At 41.9% G+C, this 19,119-nt stretch overlaps 1 protein-coding gene across 1 annotated transcript; it reads right to left on the bottom strand.

Annotated features, from left to right (window-relative positions):
• Positions 1 to 662: 662 nt before the first annotated feature.
• On the bottom strand, positions 663 to 17,862 carry LOC140991966 (protein NLRC3-like). The gene is made up of 7 exons (XM_073462177.1): positions 17,749 to 17,862; positions 16,910 to 17,145; positions 9,467 to 11,270; positions 8,271 to 8,444; positions 6,577 to 6,750; positions 4,073 to 4,246; positions 663 to 1,036 (listed from the first exon to the last, which is right to left on the bottom strand). The coding sequence occupies exons 1-7, from the start codon at positions 17,814 to 17,816 to the stop codon at positions 817 to 819; spliced, it is 2,850 nt and encodes a 949-aa protein (XP_073318278.1). The 5' UTR covers positions 17,817 to 17,862; the 3' UTR covers positions 663 to 816.
• Between the last annotated feature and the right edge of the window lie 1,257 nt (positions 17,863 to 19,119).

Here is a 19,119-nt window from a genome sequence, read left to right as displayed (position 1 = left end):
TCAGAGTGAATTATTCATGTTGTTATATGAAGGTTTTAAATGTGCAGCTCAACATTGCTCTGCCACAGTCAATGGACTAAACCACAGAAGAAGAAAACAGACTTCAGCATTAAGATACTCAGTGTGTGTGACTGTCTGTGAGACAGATTTCATTGTGTAAATCTATGTACACATGTTACAAAGATACATAAATAGGTTTAAGTTCATGAAGTGTTTAAAAAGGTTAATAAATAGACATAAATTCATGACAATAAATAAGAGAATTAAAAAGAGTTTATGTTGTGTACAAATGTGATACTAAATGATTTCAGTTGTGATTTCAAAACCTTCAGGTGAGGACATTTTATTTTGAAAGTGCATGGTCACATGACCCTGGTCTGGTTTTGAGGGTGAACTGTGGGATTGTGGGTCAGAAGCAGAAGCGGGACCACAGACATGGAAGCAGGAGGTTATGGCACATGGTCAGAGCTGTTCACACTGTGTTCAAGAGGCGCAAACGGTAACTGTGCTTTTGTTTTATCTGTATTTCATTTCTTGGTTGTTTACAATATGCTTGAGCGTACAGTGTCCTTGTCATGTGTTTGTTTATTCACATTGTGTTAGCATTAGCTTCAGTGGACTCATATGAACTCTTATGCTTTTACTTATAGTTTTCACGGTGTTCTACGATTTTGTAACAACGTCGGTGGAGGAGGAGAAATAAAGCTGAGAATCTAGACATCAGTACGAATCGTGGCCTTTTGTTGGACCAGTGTAGCTACAGTGTGGATCAGTATAATATCAGCTGATGTCTGCAGTTTAGTGTCAACACAACTTTCACATCATATTCATCTGAGCACAGAAGTAAAAAATGGTGTCTGACCCCAGAGTCTCCAGTCGACAGTTTGGACTCTCCAGTCCAGCAGAGAGAAGCTTCACTCCTGAATCCTGCAGCTCGTTGTAACTCAGGTCCAGTTCTCTCAGATGGGAGGGGTTGGACTTCAGAGCTGAGGCCAGAGAAGCACAGCTGATCTCTGACAAACAGCAGCTCATCAATCTGAATAAAGAATAAATGATGAAACTTCACAATTTAAATATTCAGTCAGTATAAACGTCACAAAGCTTCATTAAAATGTTGTAAAAAGACGATTCTGAATATATTTGTTATTGTCTGATAGTTAAAATAGAGATTATTTAACTTTTCATTGTAGTATGTATTTTTCTCATCACTTTAAAAAACACTTTAAAAACATGATTTGTAATCTGAGATGAAAATCAATAGTTGAGGATGTTCAGAGTGAATTATTCATGTTGTTATATGAAGGTTTTAAATGTGCAGCTCAACATTGCTCTGCCACAGTCAATGGACTAAACCACAGAAGAAGAAAACAGACTTCAGCATTAAGATACTCAGTGTGGATCAGTATAATATCAGCCTGATGTCTGCAGTTTAGTGTCAACACAACTTTCACATCATATTCATCTGAGCACAGAAGTAAAAAATGGTGTCTGACCTCAGAGTCTCCAGTCGACAGTTTGGACTCTCCAGTCCAGCAGAGAGAAGCTTCACTCCTGAATCCTGCAGCTTGTTGACACTCAAGTCCAGTTCTCTCAGATGGGAGGGGTTGGACTTCAGAGCTGAGGCCAGAGAAGCACAGCTGATCTCTGACAAACTGCAGTCCCTCAATCTGAATAAAGAATAAATGATGTCAGTTTAAAAGACTTTAATGTTCCTGCTTGAAATCATTCAGTGTTTAATAATCTGTTCAGAGCTGAAGAAGGTTCAGGATGTAGACGTTTAGAAAATGAAGCTCCAAACACCTGAACCCAACAGGATGCAGGTTCAACACTGTCAAACACACAAAGTGAAACAGAGCTCTCATTAATATTAATGACAACGTGCTGCTGCTTCAATAAAGACGTAGTGATGTCACCTCTTAAACTCTGCAGCTCCACCAGAGGCTCCATCTGTACAAACTCATGTTGTGCAGCCAAATAAAAACCCACAGAAACTGATGGAACATTTGATTCTGCTATTTAAAGCTCCTGTTATTAAGATAGTTGAATTTTCAGTCTCGTTCCAACTCGTCAAATACTGACGCTTTGGGATTGTAGGTCGGGTCGGCCGCCGTCCCAAAGCGTCAGTATTTGACGGGTCGGGAACGAGACTCAAAGATCAACTCTCTCAGCAACAGGAGCTTTCAGATAAAAGTCATCCTGAGCTGAAGTTTTTCAGTCAGTACAGACGTCACATATCATCAGAAAGGTTTGGAACAAACACATGTTTGTTGTTGTCTGACAGAAGAAAACACAACGTTTGTGTTTTTACTTTCAGAAGCAAGAAGGAAAAGTGCAAATCAATGATGAAGAGGTTGATGGAGAATAAAACAGTGCTGAATGTTTGATGTTATATTAGATATGTTTTAAATATGAAGCAGAACAAGATGCTCAGTGTGAATCAGGACAGAATCTATGTGGTCAAATCCCCTTCAGAGCTGATGACATGAAAACTAAGATTTAAACAGTTTGAATAATGTTTTCAAAGTATTAACCGGTTTAAAGTAAATATTCAAATGGATTTAAACATGTGAGAACAACAACAGTATTTGTGAGATAATTGTGTCGCACTTATAATTCATCAGCAGTGTAATATTTTCATGTTATTAAAGTTTGTCTTCAGAGTTTCACACATTCAACACGTGCAGTGTGTTGAATCAGAGATTACATCACACTCATGTGTCTTTTGTCCAACGTGACTTCAACATCATCCAACCTCCTTTTTTCAAAGATTCAACACTTTCTTTTCAGAGATTTAAATCTCTGCGGGGGGCCACACCTTTCTGATGTCAGATTAGGGGGTCTGTGTCCAACAACTTCTGTCACTTTACAAAAGTGACAAACAAACATTAACACCTTCCTCACTCTGTGATTGGTGAGCTGAGTGCAGGTGAGACAGAGCCCAGGTTTCAACTTCTCTCTCAGCTCTTTATCATTTGTTACACAACTATTTCTGTCACTTTGAAATATGAACTGAGTGAAACACTACCAATGTCTTCCAGGAGAGAACATGTGAGAAGTTCCCTCCATATTTAACCCATTGTTGAGCCTCCAGCAGCTCTTGGCTCCACCTTTGGCTGTCTGAAACAGCTATGAACACGTTTAGCTTCACTGATGCACTGATCCCACGCTAAAAGGTGGAGCTAACACACTGCAGACCACTGATTGGTCAGTGGGAACAGCCAGAGTCGTCTCGTCCTCCGCGCTCTGAAGTAACATTTCACTTTCTACCTTTCAGCAGTCTTCTGTCTCGCTGCCTGCAGCCTTTCTCAAGTAAAGCTAGTTTCCTTGTTGAGATAAACAACCACTGTGTGTGGAGAGTGTGTGGTCGAGCAAGAGAGAGAGAGAGAGAGAGAGCAAAACATGTAAATTAATTTTATAGATACACAGAAACACACGAACTGACCTCAGAGTCTCCAGTCGACAGTTTGGACTCTCCAGTCCAGCAGAGAGAAGCTTCACTCCTGAATCCTGCAGCTTGTTTCCTCTCAGGTCCAGTTCTCTCAGATGGGAGGGGTTGGACTTCAGAGCTGAGGCCAGAGAAGCACAGCTGATCTCTGACAAACTGCAGCTCCTCAATCTGAATAAAGAATAAATGATGAAACTTCACAATTTAAATATTCAGTCAGTATAAACGTCACAAAGCTTCATTAAAATGTTGTAAAAAGACGATTCTGAATATATTTGTTATTGTCTGATAGTTAAAATAGAGATTATTTAACTTTTCATTGTAGTATGTATTTTTCTCATCACTTTAAAAAACATTTAAAAAACATGATTTGTAATCTGAGATGAAAATCAATAGTTGAGGATGTTCAGAGTGAATTATTCATGTTGTTATATGAAGGTTTTAAATGTGCAGCTCAACATTGCTCTGCCACAGTCAATGGACTAAACCACAGAAGAAGAAAACAGACTTCAGCATTAAGATACTCAGTGTGGATCAGTATAATATCAGCTGATGTCTGCAGTTTAGTGTCAACACAACTTTCACATCATATTAATCTGAGCACAGAAGTAAAAAATGGTGTCTGACCTCAGAACCTCCAGTCGACAGTTTGGACTCTCCAGTCCAGCAGAGAGAAGCTTCACTCCTGAATCCTGCAGCTCGTTGTTAGTCAGGTCCAGCTCTCTCAGATGGGAGGGGTTGGACTTCAGAGCTGAGGCCAGAGAAGCACAGCTGATCTCTGACAAACTGCATCTCCACAATCTGAATAAAGAATAAATGATGTCAGTGTAAAAGACTTTAATGTTCCTGCTTGAAATCATTCAGTGTTTAATAATCTGTTCAGAGCTGAAGAAGGTTCAGAATGTAGACGTTTAGAAAATGAAGCTCCAAACACCTGAACCCAACAGGATGCAGGTTCAACACTGTCAAACACACAAAGTGAAACAGAGCTCTCATTAATATTAATGACAACGTGCTGCTGCTTCAATAAAGACGTAGTGATGTCACCTCTTAAACTCTGCAGCTCCACCAGAGGCTCCATCTGTACAAACTCATGTTGTGCAGCCAAATAAAAACCCACAGAAACTGATGGAACATTTGATTCTGCTATTTAAAGCTCCTGTTATTAACACAGTTGAATTTTCTGTCTCGTTTCTGATGATTTTTCCTCGTCTGCAACCGGCCACAGTCGGCCGAGGGTCCTCCACAGTCAGCTTGCCATCAGCCGCCGCGTATCCCCTTCAGCTTGGAGCTGCACTACTAGGACTCTTGTGACTTGAGCCCTGCTACGGTGAGAACTCACCTGTTGTTTCTGCTCGGTCAAAGTGAACCGGCTTCAACTGTATCTGGCCGCCACGCTCCCCAGCTTCAACCAGGCCTGCAACGTGACGTTTGTCTCATTTCTCTGTGTTGTGCTCCCTGGTTGCCAGCTTGTGTGTGTGTGTGTGTGTGTGTGTGTGTGTGTGTGTGTGTGTGTGTGTGTGTGTGTGTGTGTGTGTGTGTGTGTGTGTGTGTGTGTGTGGGCCCACAACATAATGAAGTACCACTTAAAGGTCCTATAAGAGTTCTTCAGGTGTGTTTAATACTAATGAAGGTCTTTGGTGCTGAAGTTCATCAGCAGTGATCAATAGCAGAGCAAAGTTAAAGGAACATATTTGTGTTTGAACAAAAGTCAATTGACAGTGAATAGTAACAAAACAAGGTTAAAGGAACATTGCACTGAATTCATTGGTTTGACTTGTTAAAGTTTCATTGTGAACAAGGTCAGTAGAAAACCACATGTTGGGTTTACTGTGATTCACTGTGGATGGTTACATTTATTTTTTATGGCTGTTATAATTTTTATTCTAAGTGAATTTATTGGGACACAGTTGTCATGTGATTCTTTGTAGCAGGTTTCTACTTTAAACTCCTCAAAATGAAAAATGATGGCGTAGTCGAAAAATTATCAAGTGAAAATACCTTTTAATTTCAGCAACCTCCACAATGCAGCAGTGCAAATATTTACAAAAGTGAAAATAACAAACAAACTATACAATAAGGTGAAGACTGAATTCTGCAGTAATCCATAACTTCAAAGAAACAAAACAAAAGTTGTGCAAAACAGTTCAACTTCTGTCTCAGATGTCACCTTCTCTGTGAACACCATGGCACGACTGACACTACCCAGCCAAATGGCCTCTGCTAAACCAAAAAGCCCCTCCCCTGGGCGTATCCATTTTTACAGAATTAATCGATTTAATGATATTAATGGGCAGAGGAAACATCTACCGGCTGTTTAAACATCAGTGTGTTTTACACACTCATTTTGCCCTGTCACCTAAACATTTCCCCATAAACAAAACAAGTGATTTGGCCACACGATCACCATGAAAATAATAAAACATTTTTATTAAAGGTCACGTGACCCTGGAGGTGCGTGTCCCACTCTTTTTAGGGGCGGAAATGGTTTTGCCTCGGTTTTGCTTGCATGGCCGAGGACAAGGTGAGTGTGAAGCGTTTCATCCATCTGTGAGTGTGTACTGATTGTGTGAGTATGTGTGTATCCTGGAAATAGTAGGACGCACAAGTGATCACGCTGCTCAACATTCGGTGCAGGACCACAAGGCTCTATAGCAGCTTCCCTCATGTCATCAGACTGTTGAACTCTCAGTGAAAATTGTTTCCTATTCTTAACTCAACTATGTCACTTTCAATAATTTGCACTTTTTAGTATGTTTCTGTTTTTGATATTTATTTTCTTATTGTGGTATTTTTGATATACTTTCATTTTAACTCTGTGCTGAGCCTCTGAAACTAAATGTCGTTCTGTGTTCATTTGTTGCTCACAGAGTGACGGTAAAATCTGTCTGAGTCTAAACAGTTAAGGGAATGGATAATTATGGGATGTCTTTAACGCCGACGTAAACGGGTCGAAGAGCCGTGTGTGTGTGTGTGTGTGTGTGATATAAATATATAATCTGCAGTCAAACTATAAACTGAGTTGTTGTGATTTGAGCTCAGACAAACCCAGAAAACAAGTGAACTGAAGGAAATGTAAAACTTCTGTTCTGATTTAAATGTTACAGATACACAGAAACACATGAACTGACCTCAGAACCTCCAGTCGACAGTTTGGACTCTCCAGTCCAGCAGAGAGAAGCTTCACTCCTGAATCCTGCAGCTTGTTGTCTCTCAGGTCCAGCTGTCTCAGATGGGAGGGGTTGGACTTCAGAGCTGAGGCCAGAGAAGCACAGCTGATCTCTGACAAACTGCAGCACCTCAATCTGAATAAAGAATAAATGATGTCAGTTTAAAAGACTTTAATGTTCCTGCTTGAAATCATTCAGTGTTTAATAATCTGTTCAGAGCTGAAGAAGGTTCAGGATGTAGACGTTTAGAAAATGAAGCTCCAAACACCTGAACCCAACAGGATGCAGGTTCAACACTGTCAAACACACAAAGTGAAACAGAGCTCTCATTAATATTAATGACAACGTGCTGCTGCTTCAATAAAGACGTAGTGATGTCACCTCTTAAACTCTGCAGCTCCACCAGAGGCTCCATCTATACAAACTCATGTTGTGCAGCCAAATAAAAACCCACAGAAACTGATGTAACATTTGATTCTGCTATTTAAAGCTCCTGTTATTAAGACAGTTGAATGTTCAGTCTCGTTTCCGACGATTTTTCTCATCTGCAACCGGCCACAGTCGGCCGAGGGTCCTCCACAGTCAGCTTGCCATCAGCCGCCGCGTATCCCCTTCAGCTTGGAGCTGCACTACTGGGACTCTTGTGACTTGAGCTCTGCTACGGTGAGAACTCACCTGTTGTTTCTGCTCGGTCAAAGTGAACCGGCTTCAACTGTATCTGGCCGCCACGCTCCCCAGCTTCAACCAGGCCTGCAACGTGACGTTTGTCTCATTTCTCTGTGTTGTGTTCCCTGGTTGCCAGCTTGTGTGTGTGTGTGTGTGTGTGTGTGTGTGTGTGTGTGTGTGTGGGCCCACAACATAATGAAGTACCACTTAAAGGTCCTATAAGAGTTCTTCAGGTGTGTTTAATACTAATGAAGGTCTTTGGTGCTGAAGTTCATCAGCAGTGATCAATAGCAGAGCAAAGTTAAAGGAACATGTTTGTGTTTGAACAAAAGTCAATTGACAGTGAATAGTAACAAAACAAGGTTAAAGGAACATTGCACTGAATTCATTGGTTTGACTTGTTAAAGTTTCATTCTGAACAAGGTCAGTAGAAAACCACATGTTGGGTTTACTGTGATTCACTGTGGATGGTTACATTTATTTTTTATGGCTGTTAGAATTTTTATTCTAAGTGAATTTATTGGGACACAGTTGTCATGTGATTCATTTTAAGTGCACTTAACTTCAGTAAGAATACATGAAGAAGGTACGTAATAATCCTTTAACATTGAAATAAAGAGACACTGTTATCCAATGAAGAGCACATAAATACATGAGAGGAGGTGTCTTCTGTCCAACGTGACTTAAACATCATCCAACATCCTTTTTTCAAACATTCAACACTTTCTTTTCAGAGATTTAAATCTCTGTGTATCTGTGTGTGTGTGTGTATCTGTGTGTGTGTGTGTGTCTGTGTGTGTGTGTGTGTGTGTGTGTGTTTGTGATATAAATATATAATCTGCAGTCAAACTGTTCAGACTGTCAAACTTTAAACTGAGTTGTTGTGATTTGAGCTCAGACAAACCCAGAAAACAAGTGAACTGAAGGAAATGTAAAACTTCTGTTGTGATTTAAATGTTATAGATCTACACAGAAACACATGAACTGACCTCAGAACCTCCAGTCGACAGTTTGGACTCTCCAGTCCAGCACAGAGAAGCTTCACTCCTGAATCCTGCAGCTCGTTGATACTCAGGTCCAGTTCTGTCAGATGGGAGGGGTTGGACTTCAGAGCTGAGGCCACGACTTCACAGTGACTCTCTGAGAGTCCACAGCAAGTAAATCTGTGATTACAGATAAAAGAACATTAAAACAATAAAATGTGAGACTTTATTGTGAAAACAGATTCATACATGTTGCATCACAAAGCACAGGGGGTCAGTTGGTCGGCCTGAGCTGGTCAGTCATTGATCACAAGGTTTGTAGTTTGAAACTTGAGCTCCTTCTGCCCACGAGGCCCCAGACTTTCCCTGCCTGAGGAGATCAGAGGGGCTGAATCGCTGCCCCGTTTTATATCAGCCCCCAAAACACACTTGAATAAAGCTGCTTTTAACCCTGATGTGGATGTTTTTATCTTCATGTTTGATTTTGGTTTGTTTGATTCATTCTGTGCTCTTTATATTTATATTTGTAATTGTCGGGTAAAACTTGCTTTTTCTTGTGACTCTTTCGTTGTGTTGCTGTTTAATGTGTGTACAGCACTTTGTAACTGCTTTTAAAAGTCTTATATCAAGAAAATAAATCAATAAATGAACCTCCTGAGTGTCCTTGAGCAACATGAACCAAACTGATGTTCAGGACAAAGTGTCCAAATGACTGTAATGTAAACGTGTCAGATTTGAGTTGATTTATATTCATGAAGCTTCATGTAAATTCACTGTAGGTTGTAACTGCACTCGTATGTGTTTACCTCAGTTATGTGTTTGTGTGGATTTTGTTCTTTGATGCATTTTATTCTGTCGCTCCGTCTGCTTTTCACCTCCCATTAAATTAATTCAGCCTCTTCTACTGCATCAATAGTATAATTAGTGCTAAAGATTGAGTTATTATCATTTGATGGGTGATCATTTGTCTCAGGTGGAGTTCACCTGGCTGAAGGAAATGTTTTGGAAAGTAGACGACTACCTGTCATTTCATCTCTGAGCTTGGTGATGATCATTGATTCAATCAGCAGGTTTCATACTTGTTGAGGAAAACATGTATCGTGTTGAGGTTTTATATAATGCATGTGTGTAAAGTGTTTGTCTTTAATACTGAAGGCTTCAGCTTTACCAGGATTTTTAATGTTCATCACATCTGGACTTACCGAGCCTTTCTACAGTTCCTCACAGCTGGAATCAGTCTCTGTTTTCCTGCGTCTGATGTTTGGTATTTCTCTGTGTCCAACTCATCCAGAACCTCCTCTGACATCTGCAGCATGTAGGCCAGAGCTGAGCAGTGGATCTCAGAGAGATGCTTCTCTGATCTGTTCTCTGACTTCAGGAACTCTTGGATCTCCTGATGGACTGAGTGGTCGTTCATCTCCGTCAGACAGTGGAAGATGTTGATGCTTCTGTCAGGAGAGATCTCATCACTGTTCATCTTCTTTAGGTTCTTGATGGCTCTCTGGATGATTTCTGGCCTGTTGTCTGTCTGACCCAGCAGACCTGCTAAGAGTCTCTGGTTGGACGTCAGAGAGAGGCCATGAAGGAAGCGGACAAACAGGTCTAGGTGACCATTCTTACTTTTGAGGGATTTCTCCATGGCTCTCTTCAGGAAGTCATCCAGGGTTGAGGGACTCTGTCCTCCCAGGAAGTCCTCCAGCACCTCTGTGTTGCTGTTGGTGTAACAGTGGAACATGTAGACTGCAGCCAGAAACTCCTGAACGCTCAGATGAACAAAGCAGTAGACTGTTTTCTGGAAGATCACACTCTCTCTTCTGAAGATCTCTGTACAAACTCCTGAGTACACCGAGGCCTCTGTGACATTAAGACCACACCGCTCCAGGTCTTCTTGGTAGAACATGATGTTTCCTGTCTCCAGATGTTCAAACGCCAGCCTCCCCAGCTTCAGAAGAACTTCCCTGTCAGCCTCCGTCAGCTCCTGTGGACTCGTCTCACGTCCCTCATTGTACTTCTGCTTCTTCCTCTTTGTCTGGACCAGCAGGAAGTGTGAGTACATGTCAGTCAGGGTCTTGGGCAGCTCTCCTCTCTGGCCTGTAGTCAACATGTGGTCCAGAACTGTAGCAGTGATCCAGCAGAAGACTGGGATCAGACACATGATGTGGAGGCTCCTGGAGGTCTTGATGTGTGAGATGACTCTGCTGGACAGATCTTCATCACTGAACCTCCTCCTGAAGTACTCCTCCTTCTGGGCGTCAGTGAAGCCTCGTACTTCTGTTACCCTGTCAACACGTGAAGGAGGGATCCGATTGGCTGCTGCAGGTCGGGAAGTTATCCAGACGAGAGCCGAGGGAAGCAGCTTCCCCTCGATGAGGTTTGTCAGCAGCGCGCTGACTGATGACTCCTGTGTGACATCAGACACGACCTCATGGTTCTTGAAATCCAGTGAAAGTCTGCTTTCATCCAGGCCGTCAAAGATGAACAGAAGTTTACAGGCAGCGAGCTTCTCTGCTGTCACCTTCTGTAATGTTGGATGGAAAACATGGAGCAGCCTGAGAAGACTGTACTGCTCATCTCGGATCAGGTTCAGCTCCCTGAACGACAGCAGAACCAGCAGACTGACATCTTGGTTTTCGGAGCCCTCTGCCCAGTCCAGAGTGAACTTCAGCACTGAGAAGGTTTTTCCAACGCCAGCGACGCCGTTGGTCAGAACCACTCTGATGGGTCTCTGCTGGTCAGGTGAGGCTTTAAAGATGTCGCAGCACCTGATTGGAGTTTCACTGAAGGTCTCCTTCTTGGAAACTGTCTCCAGCTGCCTCACCTCATGTTGGGTATTAACCTCTTCACTCTGTCCCTCTGTGATGTAGAGCTCAGTGTAGGTCTTGTTGAGGAGGGTTCCACTTCCTGTTTCATCACTTCCTGTTTCATCACTTCCTTCAGTCACACGTTCACATCTCCTCCTCAGACTGATCTTATGTTCATGGAAAACCTCCTGCAGACCAGCATTCACTGAAAAAAGAGACAAAAGTGGGAGACAAAAAATACAATGTGACAATCAGCAGTCAATGGTCTTTTCATTACAAGTTAAAACCATCAGTATAAGAACATGTTTGTTGTTTTCTTTGTCTTTCTCTCCACCTTAACGTCGTGGAGAGGTTTGTGTGTCCCTGTGATCCTCGGAGCTCTGTTGTCGGGGGCATTAGCCCCTGGCAGGGTCTCACAAAGCTAATTAGCCCCAGAGGAGGAGCCGGACTGAGAGTGATTCAAAGAGCCTTTATGAATCAGCCACAAAGGTGCTGCAGCACCTGAACCAGGAAAGAGACATCAGGGCACCTTTCTGGAGCTCAACCTGGGAGTGGAGGTCGCTGGTGAATATCTGGTGTCTGGCCTTTGACTACATGGAGACGCCACCCTGTGGGCTGACTACCAGCAGGGACGGGCATTGGGGTCGGGTGTGTGCCAGTCTCATGCAAAAGAAGGCAGGTGTGCTGATTCCTGGCATCCCAGACTGGTCCTCAGGACAGGGAGTGTCTCCTCTCATGGGGGAAGGAACAGGTGCTGGTGCCGGAGGTGGGGCGGTACCAACTAGATTTAGTTGGGCTCACCTCTATGCACAGCACTGTTTCTTGAACTCAACTCCTTTGCTTGAGGGACAACATCTCAGGTTGGCCCCTGTAAATGACCACCACCTGCACATCAGCCCGTCCACTACACTCTGCTGCTGCTGACTGCTTGTTATTCCCTCACTACAAGGGAGGACCAGCTACTGCTCAACTAGATCCAGACTGTCTGATGTCCTGGATCCACAATAGTGACACAAACTCCCCAGTGACATCAGAACAGAAGAAACTCGACACAACTTCAGACTGAAAACTCTCCTGTTAGACTGAAAACTCTCCTGTTCAGACTGAAAACTCTCCTGTTCAGACTGAAAACTCTCATGTTCAGACTGAAAACTCTCCTGTTCAGACTGAAAACTCTCCTGTTCAGACTGAAAACTCTCCTGTTCAGACTGAAAACTCTCCCGTTCAGACTGAAAACTCTCCCGTTCAGACTGAAAACTCTCCTGTTCAGACTGAAAACTCTCCTGTTCAGACTGAAACTCTCCTGTTCAGACTGAAAACTCTCCTGTTCAGACTGAAACTCTCCTGTTCAGACTGAAAACTCTCCTGTTCAGACTGAAACTCTCCTGTTCAGACGGCACCTTGGTCCATAAAAACAATCTCTCTCTTGATCTCTTATTGCTTCTAGTTGTAGCTCTTGAACCATTTTAGCATAATTGATGAATATGATCTACTCATGTTGTATCCACATGGTTCAGTCAGTTATTTTCAGTCTCTTTGGATAAAAACGTCGGCTAAATGAACGTATTGTAATGAAGCAGGTTACATTTTAAGCTGTTTAATGTGCTGACACTGAGCAGCTAATTAGCATCTGCTGCAGCCTGAAAATAGATGTTAGCAGTGCACTTTTCCTCACTGGATGTTTGTTCGGTGGCTTGTTCAACAAGTGGATCTGCAGGACGAGGTGTGTGTTTGTAAGTTAGAGGAGGAGGAGATGTTAGCAGGAAAGCTAATGTGGACTGTTGTTTAAAGTGCTGTTTTGTCTCAAGCTGCTGTCTGACACTTCTCCATCTCCATCTCTGCATACAGAGAACAAGCAGCTCTCTGATTGTTTAATGTGTGACATAACAAATGTATTACAGTTTTTCTCAATTGTTTACACACAAATACTGGTACTTGAGACACAATGACCACATCATGTAACTCATGCACCAACCCCCTGAACCAATTCTTCTAAACTACAAGCACAATTCCTGCTTTACACTCAAATTGCAGTTCTAAAACACACTTTTTTCAAAACACTACACACAATTCTCTGCATTTGGCACAATTTTCATGAAGAAAATCTCTTGTTTTCACCAGGAACACACCGTCATTCAAAATTTTTGAGTTAATTGCCCATCACATGGGCAAACACCTGTCACACAGTTTTACAATTAGCAATCAGAGCTTTAGCATAAAAGGGCAACAGGTGAGCTCTTCTGTTTTGGAGCAATGGATGCCAACATTGGAAATAGAGGCAGAGCCAGAGCCAGAGGAGTGAGAGTAAGAGGAGGAGGACGAGGACGTGGAAGGCCAAGGACCGTAATCTCTGATGTAGGGCTGCCCGATAAATCGAATTTTCATCGTCATCGCGATATGAACATGTGCGATAAACACATCGCAAAAGACTGCCTGACACGCGATGAATAAGAAAAATCATTTTGTTTACATGCGCCATGAGCATGCTAACATTTAGCCTATCAGACGGAGCCCTGTTTACAAAGGCCAATCAGATGAAGCCCCAGCTAGCCGTTAGCTACCCTGACAAAATTAATCGGCATCAGTTTGGTGGTGATTGCCAGGTTATGATGGCTGAGGGAGGAGAAAAAATCGATGAAAATGGTCGACGAAGGCCTTGTGGTGAAAAGAAACAGCACTTCTGCTATATGAACTTATTTTGGATTCAGGAGAGACGACGTTGTAACGTGGGCTGGTGAAGGGGAAGGTGATGGTCCACTTTAGTGCGGTTGCTCCGGTTACTCAAGAGATGGCAGGCAACATGTGGCGGTTTTTATTCATAACACTGACCGCACCATGCCAGGTCTCTACGGCACTAATGTTACAGGCATACACGCAAATGAACACAGGCCGAGGTTCTTCTACCAACACTTCACAAAATAAAGACAAAATAAAAAGGGAAGTCTTCGCTCTGTTAGCGGTATCCTTTCTCATGAGGAGCGGAAGTACACCTGCTCTTCTTCATCGTACAGGTTACATTACCCACTAAACAAAAGGAGGCGCCACCTAGTGCCACTACATTAAATAACTGACTGTTACAACATGTTACAATGACAGGTACTGTGTGAGCACATCAGCACATCTGGGAATGTGGTAACATGTCACCGTACACGTCTGTAACCTAACAAAGTTAACATGCTGGTTTTCTTGGCCAAGAACTTGTGTTAAGGGAATAACTAAGGTTGTAACTTGCCCTAACGGGTAGATATTTTTTCCTGATTTTATTTTCTCTTGATTTAGTGGGCTGGCCCTTCTCTATTTCAGTTTTGTCCCTCATACTATAGATCTCTGCACCTTGTCAGGCAGAGTCAAGGGCCTTGATGATTGTGATGAGAGACATTACAGTTAATTTAAAGTGCCATGTTTAATTTATATTTATTTAATTATTTAAGTTGTTTCCCCCTGGATGTTTTATTTATTTCAGCTCTGCATGGTAAGAGATGTTTTGGTTGAGTTTGCAAGAAAATAGTTTAAAGGGAGCAGGGGAAATTAAACTTTAATTTCATATAGGTATAATGTCTTATTTAAATTAATGTTCTGCTTAATTGGTTGGGTATTCATGTGCAGTTTGTTCAATAAAAGCATGTTCGAAATAATTTATTTCATTCTTTATTCAGTGGACATTGGCTATTCAATGTTTGGGGTCTATGTTAGCAGTGTACCTATTAATGCGGAAACACTATTATTAACTGTATAGTTAATAATATGCAAACTTCAATATTTGTTTATTTATCGCAAGTTATATCGTCATCGCAATATTGAACAGTGTTATCGCACATCGCAGATTTTCCTCATATCGTGCAGGCCTACTCTGATGAGATACGAGCCACTTTGGTTGACCATGTGGTCAACCATGGTCTAACAATGAGGGAGGCTGGGCAAAGAGTACAGCCACATTTGAGCAGGTACACTGTAGCATCCATCATCCGGACTTTCCGAAATGAGAATAGGTAAGAAATCTACTCTCACTAGAAAATTGCAGCACTGCATATCACTGCAGTACTCAATGAGTACAGTAGTACAGTATTGCCTGTGGACTGTTCTGTAGGACTGTAAAAATAAAGTATGTTTCAAGTATTTGGGAAATGTATTCCTACTTTGTATTCCTACACAGTATTTACAGTATTTTACTATTTGTATGGCAGAACTGAAAGATTACCAACACAAGGTGGTCGGGAACGTCTTCTGTCTCCTGAACAGGAAACTGAAATCATGAACATGGTCCTAGAAAATAAGGCCATAACATTACGGCAAATACAAAGAAAAACAATAGAAAACAATGAGATATTTCAAAATATTGACAGCGTAAGCTTATCAACACTGGACCGTGTCTTGCGCAGAAATAATCTGAGGATGAAGCAGGTCTACAGGGTGCCATTTGAACACAAATCAGAAAGAGTCAAAGAATTGCGATATAACTATGTGCAAGTGAGTCCTATACAATCCCACAATTGATGCATACTCTCAACACTGTATAAATTATACATATTTCAGTATTGTAATCATAATGATTGTGCTTCACAACAGTGACCACTCCATGTCTATTTCTGATATTGTCATGTGTGTCTCAGAGAGTCCTTGAGCTGGAGGTGGCTGCAGTGGAGCACCAGTTCATCTTCATTGATGAGGTTGGATTCAACCGCACAAAAAGACGAAGGAGGGGAAGGAATATCATCGGCCAGCGTGCCATTGTTGAAGTCCCTGGCCAGCGCGGAGGGAACATCACCATGTGTGCAGCGATTACCCACCACGGCGTCATCCATCACCATGCTGCCCTTGGCCCCTACAACACTGCCCATCTGATCACATTCCTGGACACCCTACACAACACACTCATTCCACCAGATCAGATAGACGGCCCAGAGCAGCTCAGGTACGTTGTCATTTGGGACAACGTAAGTTTCCACCGGGCTGCTCTGGTTCACTGCCCACCCACGCTTTTTAGTTGTTTATCTCCCTCCATATTCTCCATTTCTCAATCCTATTGAGGAATTTTTTTCTGCCTGGAGATGGAAAGTGTATGACTGAAATCCACAAACGCGTACACCCCTTCTCCAAGCTATGGAAGATGCATGTGGAGATATAGCAGTTGATGCTTTTCATGGCTGGATGCGCCATGCTAGGCGATATTTCCCCCGCTGCTTGGCCAGGGAAAACATTGCTTGTGATGTGGATGAGGTGCTGTGGCCAGACCGAAACAGAAGAGAGGATGCAGCATAGTTGTTTTTTACTGTAACTGTATACAGTAAATTCTTCTGTTGTTTTGTATTTAGACCACTGTATGTGCAACTTTGTGTTGGTTGGGATGTACACTGTGTACATAGTTTTTGTGGGAAAAATAAAATATATTTGTTACCGTGTATTTGTGTGTTCTGAGTATAAAAACAATATTCTCAAATACTTTACAACACACTTATGTATGTACTGTCTGTAGTACGAACAAAGGCCTAAGTTATTATAATGAATGGAGAAGAAGTGTTTTCCATTCATCAGTGTTTTACATTGAGCACATCAGTGTTCAACTGGTTCTTATAAATGTCTATTCATATGATGGTTTGTGTGTGTCATTTGAAAACAAAATACCATTTTGAGAAGAAATAACATTGTTTTGAATGTAAAGTTTCATTTTGCAGGAGAATTGAGGGGTTTGCCCATTGTGTGTGTGTGTGTTTTGATTTGTGTGTAGAGTTCTGAGAGTATGAGGCATGCTTTCAGAAAATGTGTGTAAACAATCGAGAAAAACTGTGAAACAACAAGTAGTGTGTTCAGACATGAAGACATCAGCAGACAGATATATAGTCTTACTTTGTACAGTGCTGGTCAGACTGGCTGTCTGCAGTCCAGCTCCTGTTCTGGATCGTTTCCCACACTGGGGACAGGAGGAGTGTCCTGGTGAAGCAGACTGGTCCCAGTATGATGTGATGCACTGTCTGCAGAACCAGTGTCCACAGCTGGTAGAGACTGGATCCTTCAGGACGTCCTGACAGGAAACACAGCAGGACGGTTGCTCCTCCACAGAAACATGCCTCCTCTTCTTCTCTCTGTGAAGACATTTCTTTAGGACTGAAACCATTTGTTGATTGTTTCTAAAAATATCAAGATTTGGTCGACACTGTTGAAGCTCAGATCAGCTGACAGAGGACAGTAAAACTGTCTTTACTTTTCTGATGAATTCAGCTTCAGTCTGGAATAAAAATGTCTGCTTGTGTTATTTCAACTCTTCTGTTTAGTCAGTTTGAACCTGGAGTTAAAAGTGTTCTCAATAACTGAGGTCGACCACGATGACATGACTTTAACTATGACGTGACTTTTAACTATGACGTGACTTTTAACTGTGAGATTACTTTTTTTAAAAAAGTCTAATTACAAATTCATAGAGGGAGCAAACTCCTCCTGTCCATAAATAAGAAGTTTAACAATTTCTATTTGTCCTCTTTGATTAGATTACAGCTTTTTACGTGACTGACAGCACTAAGACGACGATGGGACGAATGATCTCTCTGTCATGAGTCCCAAAAGGTTTGTTAAAGTTAGTTAGCAAATACATTGTTGTTGAAATATACAAACACAACATGAACAAAACACGTTAGTGAGAGAGGGAACAGAACAAAGTCACATAAATGAGTTAGTATCAGGTGTCTTACTTTGAGTCTGATGGTCCAGGTTCATTACTGAAGTCTATAGAAAGACCTTTGGACCAGTCACTCTTCATAGACAGACAGCTGGATACTGGAGACTCTGCTCTCTGTCTGTTGGACTGAACTCTGCAAACACCAACATGTTTGTATTGATATCTCATGAATCTTTGAGAAATTCTCTGATGACAAAGTCATTTAAGAAGCTCTAAACACACAAACTACTGCTACTGTTGATGAAAAGGAGCTTTCAAAGTTTCTGTTTGTCCTCTTAGATCAGATTACAGCTTTTTAGGAGACTGACAGCTGCCACAGATAGTAAGAGGAACATGAGCCGTGAAAAGTCTGTTAGATTTAGGTAGAAAATACATTTTACATGAATTTTGAATATAAAAATACAAAATCAACAAAGCAAAGCACGGCAGTGAGAGAGGGAACTGAACAAAGTCACATAAATGAGTTAGTATCAGGTGTCTTACTCTGAGTCTGATGGTCCAGGTTCATTACTGAAGTCTGGAGGATGACCTTTGGACCAGTCACTCTTCATAGACAGACAGCTGACAGCTGTGTCCTCCTCCTCCTTCACACAAACACTCATCTTCTGCTCTGAAGTCAGTCTGAGAGGTGAAACAGTAGCTGTGAGCTCAGGACACAAGAATCAGGAAACAAGTTTGTTCAAGAGTCGCACAAGACCGAGAGAGCAGGAAGTAACACACACTCTCTCTCCCCTTCACACACACATTATACAGTATAATAAAAGCAGCCAGAAGTCCACCTGGTCACTTTTCTTCACACCTGTGCTTGTTTTCTTGGGTTACTGGAGGTTTAAAGAGGATTATTCAGCCAATCAGGACTTTGTGTCCACAGATGAATTAAAGTGTTGAGTTCACTCCAACATTTCTTTCCTCCACAGTCCACAGGGAGAAAACTGACTCACAGTAAGTAAAGTCACAGTAAATAATCACAATGTGTTGTTAACACTCACCCTGCCTCAGACTCCAGCTGCTCTCCTTCTGCTCTTCGTCTGAAAATGGAGTCTGACTGACCTTTTGCCCCCCCTCCTTATAGGAAGTCAGGTGAGTTTATCTGTGTGTGTGTGTGTGTGTGTGTGTGTGTGTGTGTGTGTGTGTGTGTGTGTGTGTCTGATAGCAGCCGCACCCTCGTTATCTTGAATCTGCAGCTCTCTGAAGGAAAAACAACACACCTCAGTTAGAAATCACTCTCTGTCACAAACTCTGGAAATCCACAGAGGAAATTCAACAAATAGGCTTTTTTTTTACAGCAACATGTAGATATAAATGTACAGACAATACATACAGATGTGTTACTACCACACAACATCTGGGCCTGTGGCTGACTGACATTTTAATATTAATCAAT

The sequence above is a fragment of the Pagrus major genome, chromosome 1 (assembly GCF_040436345.1).
Source record: "Pagrus major chromosome 1, Pma_NU_1.0".
Lineage (NCBI taxonomy): Eukaryota > Metazoa > Chordata > Actinopteri > Spariformes > Sparidae > Pagrus > Pagrus major.
Note: the sequence above shows the minus strand (reverse complement) of the source record. Positions and strands in the feature narration are given on the sequence as shown.